The 9,486-nt window shown below is 46.4% G+C and overlaps 1 protein-coding gene across 1 annotated transcript in view; it reads right to left on the bottom strand.

Annotated features, from left to right (window-relative positions):
- MN1 (meningioma (disrupted in balanced translocation) 1) overlaps positions 1-9,071 on the bottom strand; it is a 51,691-nt gene extending 42,620 nt beyond the window's left edge. The window contains exons 1-3 of the mRNA XM_010582258.1: positions 9,015-9,071; positions 6,741-6,779; positions 5,431-5,643 (exon numbers count right to left, since the gene is read on the bottom strand). Coding sequence (XP_010580560.1) covers positions 5,431-5,643; positions 6,741-6,779; positions 9,015-9,071 — 309 coding nt within the window. The remainder of the gene's footprint in view (positions 1-5,430; positions 5,644-6,740; positions 6,780-9,014) is intronic.
- Between the last annotated feature and the right edge of the window lie 415 nt (positions 9,072-9,486).

Raw genomic sequence — 9,486 nt, 5'->3', positions numbered from 1 at the left:
CTACCGCCCGACCCGCTCTCCGCCGGGGCGGCTCTGGGGGAGCTCGGGCTGCCGAGTCAGCCCTGCCACACCGCCGCCGCTCGCCACCGGGCCTGGGGACAGCCCCCTCGGGGCCCCCCTGCCGCGCCGTATGCAGGCGCAGGACGGCTCCGGGCCCGGGGGCGAGCGCCGTTCCCTCGGGGCTTCGCGACTACTGATGTGACTGAGGGCACCATCAGCTGGTCCTCGAGGGGACCCCGCTCACGCCAGAGCGCTGCAGGCTCACGGGAGGGGGAAATGCTGGTGGCTCACCCACAGCCCGTCCCAGCTCTTTCCACTCTCAAACAACTTCTGTTAACTTGCACGGGAGCTGGAGCGTGTCCCAGCAGAGAAACCGGTTCCTGAAGCACATGACCCCCCTTGCTGCACGACGCTCCGGGAAGCACGGCCGGCACGTACCCAGGGTGCTTTGTGCTGCCCTCCGCTCAAGCTGGCGTTGGGCGAGGCAGAAAGCGTGGCGTATCTGCGCCCTGCGCTGGCGCCAGCATGCGGGCCCCGCGGGCAGCGAGGCAGGTGCGCGCCGGAGACAAAGCTCGCGGTAGATGTAACACCCGTTTCCCGAACGCGGGAAGAGGAGGATGCTTTCATTGAGGAGACTTGCCCATTGGCATTAGTGGGGGAGCAACTTCTCCGTCACATCATGGAACTTTTTGAAGTTTGTACCTCACAGGAGTGGCGTTAACATGCTTTGGCTTTTGCTCCCAAGGAGATGTTCCCCGAACGGTAGGAGCAGCAGGTCTGCTGAGTGCCGGGTTGTGGCTGCTAAGGGCAAACCTGCAGGGGCATGACGGTAATGGCACGGAGAAGTGGGACCCCAGCTCGCCTCTGTGTACAGACATGGCATGCACTCAGCTCTTCATTTTAACTGGTTATTGCCTTGAAATGGTAATAACTCGTTGTGTAAACTAGCATTCACTTGTTATCTAGTATTTTTCTGACCAAAACGGCATCCGATTTGAAAACTGGATTATTTGAAAAAAAAGGAGAAAGGCTGGATTAATTTTAAGAGCGCCAATCAAAACAGTAAGAGCAACAGAACAAGTAAGAGCATTTGTAAACCAAAACAATATTGGCGTTTTAATGCCTGTCGTGCCAGTACAGAATTGCACAATAAGGGCTGAGGCTCTCTGGCTGGTATGTCTTTAATGTGGGCAAGGAATGTGATCAGCCCTTTGCTGGGACAGATCAGCAAGTGAAGCATCCACCTTGGAGAAGTAACACTGCTTTTATCCCAGCTAGAATCCAGTTTTTGTTGGTGTGTCCACTCTAGGGTGGCCTAAAGGGATACTTTCTCTGTAAGATACCACGTGCCAGTTGGAAAATATATCTGTCCAGAGTATTATTGGAGGTAATTACTTACTGTTGTAATCATGGTGGGTTTCACTTGTAGTTGACCTCTTTTATCACAGCTTCTTTGTTGTGTTTATATACAGGTATTTCTCTGGGGAAACGGTCTGTTCCCTCTGCACCATGGATACGATGAAAGTTGTATCACAAGCGGTGTGGAAGAAAGTTGATCCTGCAAGGCAGCTAGATTTCTGCTGTGAAGAATTACTTTTGCTGATGTAAAAGGACCTCAGGCCTCTCTGAAATTGCAGCTCTTTTCTAAAGCAGGGAGTCATGCCTTCATAGATACCTCCTGTAACGTTGGCTTCCACAGAAGAGACCAAACGCTTCAGAAAAGACAGATTTTTACCAATTCAGAAGATTTACCTTGCATTTCCTAGAAGATCCAGAATCCGTTTTTTTCCTCCAGCAGAGCAAGCACGGTCTCTCTGGAAGAGCAGAGCGATGTTGTGAAGGAGAATACAGTTAGAGGGATGGAGACTTCCTTGGTCCATGGGCTGACTGTCTCCGATGCTTCTGGGCAAGCATTAATCCTCCTCTCTCCTCCTCTCTGGTCTGTGCTCACCAGCGGGAGCCACAGGTGTCCCTGCCAGGGCCAGCAGCAAGGCTTGCTGCTGTATTCTGCAGGCAGCGGCTAGCTGCTCGCTCCTTCCCTGGACTGCTTCACTAGGAGGCTTTTCTGCTCCTCCACCGCTGGCCTAGGCATCACTATCTTCCAGGAGCGAATTTTAAGACTGAAAGTTTCAGCATGGTAACTCGCTGGCAGCGCTGCCTGGATCTGGCTGCAGCTTGGGAGTAGTATATAAGTAGCCGATGGCAAACATGGAAATAGTATCAGCCTAAATATTTTGGCAGTAAAAACAGTGAGTTGATTGAATGGTAGGGTCCTATAACTAGCTGTAGTGTTCTACAGGCTCATGGTGTAAATGTTTGCTATTTGTTAAACGTTGGAAAGCGGCTCAGCCCTGGTTTCTAACTTGGAACATGTTCCCATTAGACACGCCCCGGAGGCTGCCAACCTGCCACGCACCTCCCGGCTTGTCAGTGCGGTGCTGGGGAGCACTAGCGGGAGGGTGCTCCTGGACTGTGACCAGTGCTGTTGGGAGCACTTTGGTGGCAAAGGGTCACAGTCGCCCAGCCAAATAGAAGGAAGCCTCTCTCAAATTGTACCGAGTAGTGAAAAGTATATTTCACAAAACATATTTTTACTTTCAGTCTTCGGGTTTTGGTCATCTTGGGGGAAGCAGGGAAAGGCATTATTTAAATAGTTGTAGCTGCAGGGGATTATTTTCTAAATTAACAATAGTAATTGCTCCTGCCAAATCCAAAGTTGAGGGGATTCATTGATTTCAACTCTCAAGACAATAGCACAATTTTGGGTTTCATATTGCAAGCTCTGAAAACCGAATGGTGGGGCTGATATTTAAAAAAAAATAAAAATTCAAACAACATAAATTCATCAGACTTGAATTCAGCTCTTTCCACTGTGCCAGTTTAACTTGAGCTGAGAAAAGTTGCTGCTCAGCAAAAAAAAAAAAAATAATTCCTTTTTAACAAAATGAATGCATCATACATAAAACATCATGAACCATACAATTAGTAAGCAAATGTAAGAGTTCAGCTCAGTTCATAATTATTCAGCAAACCTATTCAGAATGATTTTTTTCTCCCTGCAGCAATCAACTGTGTGGGCTCATTACCACTGAGAATCTAACGAAGAAACCACCACATAAACTGTACAAAACAAGCCCATATGCTAGAAAAACTTTAGCCCAGCTAGTCATTAGCAAGAAGCCTTTTAAACCCTTCCATCGAGCAAAACCACATCTTAGTTTTCTGTGGTGTTTATACCCCCAGCTCTATAAAGATGCCATTTCATTAATATGTCAGGCTTCAGGTATATAAATTTTAGCTACTAAGTAACCTCTACAGCGTTTGGAAGTGCAGCCATCTGGAACAATACAAAAAACCATTTGGTTGCCGCTGCACGTCGCGTACCAGCCAAAGCGATGAGTCCTGTCTTTAGAGCATGGTCTCCCAACGGTTACTTTGCAAAAAAGCTGATAGGTTTTTCTTGGCAGTGATTTCTGCTCCTAGCAGGGGTATGCAATGAAAGGAATTTGAATGTTTTGAAGGACAGGTCTCTAAGTCTGGTGGCTGACATTATGAGGAAGGTTTTCAGAGTGTCTGCCTGGAACAGTGAGGGAAACTATTGCACCTCCTCCCTCTCAAAATCATAGTGAACACAGTGACTGGACCGACTCAGAAGGCGAAAATTTAAAATCATTAGATGAGCTTGACAGTGCAGCGAGTGCGGAGCAGGATCGTGAGGGAAGGTATTCCTCCAGAGGAGATGATGGAATTTTGTGTGCACCTGCTTTAGTTCCCAAGAACGGTAAGGAGTTTTGGGTACAGAAGTGCTCTTTTCTAGCAGGGGCACAGATCCCTGGGTGCTGCGTGGCACGGGCTTTGCTGGCAGCTGCCAGACCAGCTGCAGGCAAAGGGCTGCATCACACAGGGGTCTAGCGGGCTCCCAGGGGGTTTGCTGTGGGAACAATCACACCGCTGGCCTCCCGAGCCGGGCAGCACTGGGAATCGCACTGAGAGGCAGCGTGTAAAGATGTACAGGGATCCAACCTCCTCTGTCACTTCTTGTCCTTCCCTACTTGAATGTCTGGAGGTGACTGTTTTGTTATTGAGATTAAAGACAATTTCCTCTGTAAAACCTGATTTGCATTCAGTTTCTGAAAAGTTCGCCTTACTGATGTAAATATTTCATGTTTAGTTTTGCCAACAGTGTTGTTTTCTGGAAAGTTTGAACCAAATTCCTTCAGACACTTGACTGCTTCCCATTTTAAAAATTGCATAACTGAATAATAAGAGTTAAAGGACTAAAAAACCGTTCCAGTCGTTTCCCGCAGAGATTGGCAGCGATTTCAGAACTCAGCCCTTCACAAGGCTTTTCCTGTTTGTTTCTCTGCAAGGTGGTTGGCTGGTTTAGTTTCTTTACATCTCTGCAACCTTAAGCTGTATATTTTTCCCCTGTGGTTTTTCAGGTACCTCAGTATGGATCATGATATTTTCACAATATTGGTATGTTTTTCTATTGCTGCAAACAGGTTTTTTGCATCAATTAAGTATATTGGGTCCCACTTACGTCAGTTAGATGAAAACCTTTACAGCATATGGTGCACTTAGGTGTACATGTTGAACACATTTAAGTTTTTTAATTTGGATCACTAAAAAACAGGACAGTACTAGAATAATACAACATCGAGATTATACGGTTAGTAAAAACACTAGGAAATGCTAAAGCAAATTTTCCCATCTATCATAATTCTACTACAGTATACCTCTTGGACTTTTTTTTCCCCTTCAAATTCCCATCCTTAAAACACACACCATAGGGTTACACATTTGATTGGGGGGGGCAGGAAAGAAAAAAGGAATTAGATCATATATACAGCACAAAAGAATTAGTTTGGTGGCAGGAACCATTAAGAGTTTTATATTTCCTAAAATAACTCAGTGAAACATAAATAAAAATTAGTACCTCTCTGTACAGATAATTGGTATTTAACCCTCCTTGGTATTTTATGATGGAGTTTGTATGATTGACTTTGTTCTGTTGTTTTCTTAAACTTGAACCAGGTGGGATTTATGTAAGCTTGGTGGAGCAGGAATGATCTTTGAGCATCTGGATAGTCTAGCTCACTGTGGGTGATGCCAGCAAACCACTAAAGTTAATTCATTTTTCATCATCTTACAAATTGAACTATTGTGAAAGGAGAGAACCAGAGGCTATTTTGTAAAGTCCTGATGACTTAATTTTCCCTAAGTGTAAGCTTCTCGGGAGCGTTCACCTTAGTGCTTCCTTTTTACATCCTGAAATCCCGTGACATTTTAAACGCTGTGTTTGCGAGTCCTTCCCTTCTGTCACTTGCAGGACAGCATCTTTCTGTCCAGGCAGAGCGGGACTGTGCTGGGGGAGCAGCAGGGGCTGTTGGATGCAGTTTTAGACGTCACTGTTCCGGAGGAACTCACCTGGCGTGGACCAGATGGGTCTCTCCTGGAAAACCTCCACGGGGCCACGCATCTGAGTGTCCCCCACTTTTCACTGTTGTCTAATGCCCACTGAATGCTGCCAGTACGTTCCCACCGCCAACCCTCAGGGTCTTTGGTAACGCTCTTGTTCCTGGCGCTCCCTGCGTAAGGGTCCCAACCTCCCGGTCTCGGCTGAAGAGAAAGCTGCATGTCCTGCGGGCAAGAGGAATGCTTGAGAACGGGGTGCCCAGAACTCAAGGCCAGCAGGCAAATAAAGATACTCTTGTATTTATTATTTATCACGTTACTTCACAAGATTTTATGGAACGACTCACGTTTCTGAGCCATTGCTGAACCTTGTCTCATAGTCCTGATTTGTCCGGTTTGAAGAAAAAGTGCCTCTGCCCACAGAAAGTGGTGAAAAGCTGTCCCAAAGGCAGCGAGCGCTTGGTCTGGCAGTCCGGCACAGCAGCAGCGCTGACCGCCCCGGCAGCCAGCCCCAGCTGGCCGGGCAGTGCCGGGAGCAGAGCAGAGGGTCTCCAGTGCCGCAGGGAGGTGCCCGTACACCCCCCTGCCAGGGATCCCATCTCCACCTGGGCCTTCACGTGGGGCTGGATTGCACCCACTCCGTGTAAGGCATTATTTGCTTTTTGGACAGGAATTACTCAGGCTCACTAATGATTGGTACACACAGCAGCCCTGGCTGCCCCTGTGCAGCCCGCTCCCCTGCAAACACTCACATCAGCAAACCCCCTCGGCTCCCCGCCACAGGCGCAAAGGGTTAAAAATCTCCTGCCATCCATAACCATCGCTTCTCCAAGATCACATGGCCCCTCAGCATCTCCGTACAAAAGGCCTGATTTAATCCCGGCTGCAGACGACTCACATTGTACGCGCAGACTTCTAGCGATGTCAGGCGATCAGGTTTCCAACTAATATCCAAGGCACAGCCCAAGCACAGAGATGGAACAAAGACTTCTTTGTTGCTGGGGGAAAAAAAAAAATCCCCTGAAGATATTAGCAGTGCAGTAGAGTTCAAACTGTTAAATGATTCAAATATTATTTAATGAATACATTTGAAATGAGGTCTCACAACCCAGAACATTTTTTTAGATCATCATTTACAAAGAGCCCGCCTCTTCGTTTACTTCTTTATGAAGTCATTGCTTTCAGGTTTTAATTATAGCCATTTTGCTTCCAGGCTTTTTCAGGGACTTCACTTGTTGTAGATCAGTTCTTTTTATGACATGGTTTAGCTGGTGACTATTGGATCTTTCAGAAGTCCTAATAACCACGTTCCCTTAATTTACCTTGGACTGCATTTCCGTGGCCGTAAGAAACGAGACAGCCTGTTGCAAAAGAAGCAAAAGCATTAGGTACTGTTCTAGAGGGTGCTAAAAACAAGCTTTTAAAATTAGGAGATTTGTTAAATTAGTGTATCAAGATTTTAACTGGGATTGGAAAAGCACTGCAAAGTTCAAATTCAACAAATACCTTGAATTTCTTGTTCAAGTCTTGGATATGCAATTCTAAAACAGAAAGCCATACCATTTTAGAGAGAAAAATTAAAGAAACAAGGTAGGTGGGGTTCTAGAAAGAAACATGTCTCCAAGCTGAGGAAATAAAGTTTTAAAAACTAAATTTGAGCTTACTGTGCTTATAGCAATGAGAAATCCACTGGTGCTCTGAAGCATGGAAGGCAGATATCTGACCTAAAGAGTAACACTAGTACATCTGGGACTGTGCAGGTGCATGCTGAGATTTGTGTTTTGAAAAAATACAGCATATCTAGGAAAAATGGGGGGAAAGAGCAACAAAGCAGAAAAAGTACAAAAGCAAGTATCAAAAGAAGTAGAACAAGTACCAGAAAATAAGGCAAAGGGCAAGAGCAGAACTACTTCCAGATTCTGTCAGCAGAGTGCATTGCAAAGCAAAATGTAAAACACGTACCTTTACACCAGCAAAGCCTTCTTATCTCTTCTGCCTGGGGGGGGGTGTGCATTAAAATAGCTACTTCAGGTGCAACTCTATGGAGAAAAGGGGAGGAACATCAGAACCATAACCCACTATTCAAACAGAGGCAGCATAAGTGGTACAGGAGCACGCGTATAATTAAACTATCAGAATTTCACTCAAGTCAAATTAAGGGTCCAGCTTGTCCTCATGCAGGCAATGCCTCAGGTGGAAGTCGTTGAAAATATGCCCCCAAAAGCTGGTTTTGACATATTGTTCTTTTAAATTATTGCAAGTGCCAGAACTTTGTTCTTGGTATGGTTTGCACATTGAATTCTGCCCGCAGCAGGTAACAAGAAGGAGAGGAGGCTAACAAGAGTAACAGCGGATAAAATATCCTCAGTGGCTAAATGCCCTGGTAACAGGCATGGCAGTCGTTGTCCTCTGGATAATCTCCCTTTCGTTTCCCTGCAGACACCCTCTTCTCCTCATGTAAAGGGATGCTTTCCTTACTCTGGCAAGTTCCTTTAAAATTGGTCATTTCCAGCCTAAGTGTGAATAAGGCTCAGGCAAACCTTGCAGGGCAACACTATGGTCTTAACAATTAGTTGCTGTTGATTAAAATTCATTTTCCATATAAATTCAAGCAAGTAGAAAGTCTTTGATAAAAAGAGTGACAAAACTACAAAGAAAATATTTTTCTGATGTCTCTATTGAGACATAAGCCAATAAAGAAGACTCTACTGAATTGCATGCACTGAATAAAAAAATCACAGTTACAGCCCCAAGTTTCAGACTTTGCCATAAACCCACAGCACCGTCCCCAGCGCATGCACTCGTGCTTCCCCCTGCTTCCCCCAGGGCCCATGTAAGAAATAGCTTTCCCAAAAGGAAACGCATAGAAAGATTAGTTAATGACAGAGGCATAAATTGTGAATTTGCATGGCATCTGTGTGCCCGCAGTTTTACGGAGCGACCCGTAAGCCCGGCCTGGGGCCAGGGAGTAGAGCAGCAGGCGGCTTCCTGGGGCAGGGGATGGAAAATGGGGAGCAAGACAGAGGAGACGGGAGCATCTCCGAGAGCTTTCACCCACCCAGCAGCACGACACCTGAGCTATCTTTGCAGAAAGCCATTCATTTTCTCCAGCCACCATGTTGGTTGGGACCCAGTCCTTTGTGCAGGATCTCAGAAAAACCCTAATTTTTGAAGAATCTTAAAAAAAAAAAAGTTAAATTTCTCTGTCAGATTAATATAAAAACACTGATAGCAGCCACTGAAATTTTTGCAGTGGTCAACAAAAGGGTAGCAATCATTACCACTATGATTTGTTGTTGTTGATTGAAAATTTTTGTTAAAATAAAAATGTTAAAATGGAAAAAGACTTTCAAGTAGTTCTAGTATAGTTCCTAAGGAAAAAGACCCTTGGGAAAAATGTTATTGCTACAAAATATGAGCATATAGAAAAGGACAGATTTCTACACCAGCAGAAACAAAGATACGCCATAAAATTATCCATAGCCTCTCCATAGATCGTTTGATGCCAGTTGCCAAATCAACAGGTTCTAACCCCTCACCCCTGCCACGTGAGCCCCCCATAACTCAGTGGTGCATCTTGGTAGACACCCCGGTACCTGCTGGGCGGCTGCGAGGCTCTTCCCAGCAGTGCCGGCAGGCACAGGCTGCGGCATGGGCGATGCCGACAGGCACAAGGGCAGAGTCCTCACCAGAAAGGCTGTCAGCTGGGGGTCGGTGCCTGGCGGGGCCGCGGGATCCCCGGCCTCCGGGAGACGTCCTCTATCCACGGTAGGATGCGGCGCCGGATGCCCCGATCCCACCTCAAAGCTGGTCCTGTGCCGAGCAGGGCTGCAGCCCTCGGCCGCTGCCTGAAGCATTTAGTGTGTCCGTAAAAGCTCCGTAAGCTGCCAAAATATTGGCTCTTCTTTCAACTGAGAAAATAACGGCTTGGTTGAGAGGGGGTGGTTTGTCTGTGTGGCCGCCGGCACTTCAAAACCATTGAAATGTCCAAATGTGTCTGATAGATGTTCGCTGCTGCGCAGCTGAAAACAGGAGGATCCTTTATTCGCTTGATTCTCTTCAAGCGAA

Source organism: Haliaeetus leucocephalus, unplaced genomic scaffold (assembly GCF_000737465.1).
Source record: "Haliaeetus leucocephalus isolate CR32 unplaced genomic scaffold, Haliaeetus_leucocephalus-4.0 Scaffold840, whole genome shotgun sequence".
Classification (NCBI taxonomy): Eukaryota; Metazoa; Chordata; class Aves; order Accipitriformes; family Accipitridae; genus Haliaeetus; species Haliaeetus leucocephalus.
The sequence above is the reverse complement of the archived record's forward strand: the minus strand, read 5'-3'. Positions and strand labels throughout refer to the sequence as shown.